This window comes from Mus caroli, chromosome 7 (assembly GCF_900094665.2).
Source record: "Mus caroli chromosome 7, CAROLI_EIJ_v1.1, whole genome shotgun sequence".
NCBI classification, from domain to species: Eukaryota; Metazoa; Chordata; class Mammalia; order Rodentia; family Muridae; genus Mus; species Mus caroli.
Genome location: NC_034576.1, coordinates 33,283,061 through 33,284,282, shown reverse-complemented (window position 1 = coordinate 33,284,282; position 1,222 = coordinate 33,283,061). Strand labels below are relative to the sequence as shown.

The 1,222-nt window shown below is 53.6% G+C and overlaps 1 protein-coding gene across 1 annotated transcript in view; it reads left to right on the top strand.

Annotated features, from left to right (window-relative positions):
• The window catches only part of Wtip (WT1 interacting protein), a 25,441-nt gene extending 24,219 nt beyond the window's left edge, over positions 1-1,222 (top strand). Inside the window, exon 8 of the mRNA XM_021168514.2 lies at positions 502-1,222. Coding sequence (XP_021024173.1) covers positions 502-642 — 141 coding nt within the window. The 3' untranslated portion in view covers positions 643-1,222. The remainder of the gene's footprint in view (positions 1-501) is intronic.

The window sequence follows — 1,222 nt, the reverse complement described above, 5'->3', positions numbered from 1 at the left end:
AGAGAGAGAGAGAGAGAGAGAGAGAGAGAGAGAGAGAGAATACCCATGCCTCTGTGTGGAGAACAGAGTCAGAACTGGAGCTGGTGAGAGTCTGGCTTGTTTTATGGTTGTGGAGCAAGTTTTTAGTGCTGAGCTAAGGTTCCAGCAACCACCTACCTCCACACACCTTGTTAAAAACCATAGCTTGTGAAGCTGGACAATATGGTGCCACCTTTAATCCCAGCACTCAGGAGGCAGAGGTAAGTGGATCTCTGTGAGTTGGAGGTCAGCCTGGTCTATACAGTGAATTCCAGGACAGACAGGTATAGAGAGATCCTGTTTCAAAAACAAAAAACCTGCAATAGTTTATTAGGCTGAGCCCACAGTTACTACCCATCCCTGCCCTTTCCCTGAGACTGGACTTGCCCAGCCGCCATACCTGCCCCAACCCCATTGTCCCTTTGGTGAGGATGCCCTGCCTCCTGCTTGCTGGGGCTCAGAGTTGCGTTTTTCCTTTTTCAGGACTGTGGGCTGCAGCTGAGTGGGGAGGAGGGACGCCGCTGCTACCCCCTGGAGGGGCACCTGCTCTGCCGGCGATGCCACCTGAGGCGCCTTGGACAGGGCCCGCTCCCCTCGCCTGCTGTGCATGTGACTGAGCTCTGAGAAGCAGCCATCATGGAGTGGAGAGGAGTGACCCATGCTCCTCCCCACCCCCACCCCTCCAGCTGCTGTCCCTTCCGCAGGGGCCGGACCCCCGCAACAAAGAAGCGATTTCTATTTATTCACCTTCTGTGCCTCAAGTCACTTCCCCTGCTGGATTCCAGGACACCCGCACCGTAGACTACCTTCCTCTGACCGGTCTCAGCTCCCATGGCAGGGATTGGAGGGTCTTGGAGCCGGTGGGGGACAGGTGCCTTATTTGTGTGTGACCACAGAGCCAGGGAGCATCAACAACCTGGGAAATACCACGATTTGGCCTTGATGGGTATTTTCAGCTGCAGTTCTCCGCCTCTCTGGATCCTGGCTTGGGGTGCTTTCCCAGCATCCATTGTCACAGAAGACCCAGGAGCAGAGTGGGGTGGGGCTCATGAGGGGGCTCCCTTACAGACCCTGCCAGGGAACATCTGTGCGCACTGTATCAGGTTCCACTACCAAAGCATATGATTTGACTTAAATTAAGTTTTTTCCCTTCTGGAGGATGTTTGCATTTTCTTTAAAAGAATATAGTTTTCTTCTAAAAACT